Source organism: Eimeria maxima, genomic scaffold, assembly GCF_000499605.1.
Source record: "Eimeria maxima Weybridge genomic scaffold, Emw_scaff1492, whole genome shotgun sequence".
Taxonomy (NCBI): Eukaryota; Apicomplexa; class Conoidasida; order Eucoccidiorida; family Eimeriidae; genus Eimeria; species Eimeria maxima.
The window spans coordinates 5,702-7,997 of record NW_013564439.1 but is presented as its reverse complement, the minus strand read 5'-3'; the positions used below and the strand labels follow the sequence as shown (position 1 = coordinate 7,997).

Here is a 2,296-nt window from a genome sequence, read left to right as displayed (position 1 = left end):
AGGAGAAAGATACACAAAACAAACGAATAAGAGGAGTTGCTGCAGTTGCTGCTGCTGCTGCTGCTGCTGCTGCTGCTGTAGGTAGCTTACTGTGTACATATAGAAGAGCCACAAGAACTTCCCCAGAGTAGAAACGAACGGCCTCCAAACGGAGGGAACCTTTGCGGCTAAATGTAGCACACACATTCTAGGGTTTAGGGTTTAGGGTTTAGGGTTTAGGGTTTAGGGTTTAGGGTTTGGTAGTGGAAATAATGGTGTCACAGAGACGGGAGAAAAGAGATTTAGAATGGAGATAAGCAAAAAGAATCAGGTTGTAGGGTTTAGGGTTTAGGGTTTAGGGTTTGTATAAATAACGAACTTAAGAAGAGAAAATAACTCTCCACCTCCTACAAACTCCATCAACAAAAATAAATGCGTCCTTGTTTGGAAAGTCGTAAACCTGAACACAAACCCTAAACCCTAAACCCTAAACCCTGAATACCAAACCCTAAACCCTGGTCAGGACGGGACCTATGTACGCAGCTTAATCTATTTCTCTCCATTGTGATCCTAAGTGTGCTAATACATCTTGACAGCATTGGGGTTTAGGGTTTAGGGTTTAGGGTTTAGGGTTTAGGGTTTATACAGGTTAACAACAAGAGGATGTCTCATGATTCGTAGTATTTTTCTTTCATTAAGTACATGCGTTTGTTGTTTAACTTGTAATATTTGTGCTTTTCTTAATCTTTTTATTGCATAAGGAGTATTTTCTAATTCTTTTCTTAATTCACAACAAGTTTTCTCTCCTTTTTTATACCTTCGGGGGGCCCCCCCTTCTTCTAACCCTATTGGAGGAGGGGGGCCCCCCGTACCATCCGCATGCATCAGGGGGGCCTCACGACCCTTCAAACGGGTTATAAACACCCGACCTAATGTCCCCGTTCCTTACCACACAATCGGCAGCATACGCAGGGTTTAGGGTTTAGGGTTTAGGGTTATAGGGCTTGGGGTTTAGTGTTTAGGGTTTAGGGTTTAGGGTTTGGAGATTCAAGACGCTGGCGAAAAAAAAAGCGAGAGACAGAATCTTCTCAGAGATATAACGAGGGTCGTATAGGGTTTAGGGTTTAGGGTTTAGGGTTTAGGGTTATTTATGCCATCACCTTACCTACAGTCCTTATGAACGTGAAGTCTTCGGGGCCCCAAGAAGAAGCAGCAAAAAAGGCCCTCTGCTCCTCAATAGAGGGGCCCTGCTGCTGCAGTTGCAGCTGCAGCTGGTGCTTCTGTTGCTGCTGCTGTTGCATATGCTGCTGCTGCTGCTGCTGCTGCAGTCGAACGGCATTTTCCCACCTTCTTTGTTGCTGCAGCAGACAACAAGTGTATAACGGAGTATCTGGGGGCCCCCAAATGGGGGCCCCTCCTCTTAATTTGTTGCTGCTGCCCTGCGCATGCATTGTTGCTGCTGAGGGGGGGCCCCTGCATGCAAGGCTTATTTGGGTACCATTTTTGTTGTGTAGATCTGCAGCAGCATGTAGGGAGAGGGGCCCCCTTTCATGGTCTTCTTGTGAACTGTACCCTTCCCGTGAATTATCCGAGGGGGCCCCCTTCTTATTGGGGGGCCCCTCCCTCGAGGAAGCAGTTAATGCAGAATCAGTAAACTGCATAAGGTGCAGCATCTCCCTTCCGCATAAAAGGGTATCACACGGGGCCCCCGTGAAGTCGGGGGCCCCCCCTGAGGCCACCCCCATAGGTGTACCGCTACCTCCAGTACTCAGAGAGGGGCCCCCACAACGAGCTTGTGTGCTGCAGCTACTGCTGCTGCTGCTGTTACTGCTGTTGCTGCTGTTGCTGCTGTTGCTGCTGTTGCTGCTGTTGCTGCTTCGTTCAACACTAGGGGCCCCAAGACTGCCCGTTGAAGTCATCATATACCCGCATGCCTCGGGTGTATCTGGGGCCCCCGGGGCCCCCGTGGACCCATCTCTGCTGCTACATGAATCAATACATGTACCCTTTCCCTTTTTACGCTTCCTTGCTGCCCTAAATGCCCTTCTTAGTCTTATTACCGCCATAAAACTCTTATAAACTGCCCCTAATACACTTTCCCCTGATTCCCTCTGATGCTTCTTAGTAGAGGTGGGGGCCCCCAATAGGGGGCCCCCCGTTGGAGAGGGTACTGATGGGCTGCAACATTTTTGCTGCTTGCTGCGGCCACGACGCAAATACCGCAGAGTTGTTGCTGGTGCTGCTGCTGGGATTTCCTCAACAGCAGCAGAACCAGCAGCAGTACCAGCAGCAGCATCCGCAGCATCGGCAGCAGCAG

The 2,296-nt window shown here is 49.5% G+C and overlaps 1 protein-coding gene across 1 annotated transcript; it reads right to left on the bottom strand.

The window, feature by feature from the left end:
• Positions 1–398: 398 nt before the first annotated feature.
• On the bottom strand, positions 399–1,898 carry EMWEY_00053160 (hypothetical protein; the record flags this gene model as incomplete). The annotated part of the gene is made up of 3 exons (XM_013479952.1): positions 399–439; positions 852–923; positions 1,145–1,898. The coding sequence occupies 3 exons, from the start codon at positions 1,896–1,898 to the stop codon at positions 399–401; spliced, it is 867 nt and encodes a 288-aa protein (XP_013335406.1).
• Between the last annotated feature and the right edge of the window lie 398 nt (positions 1,899–2,296).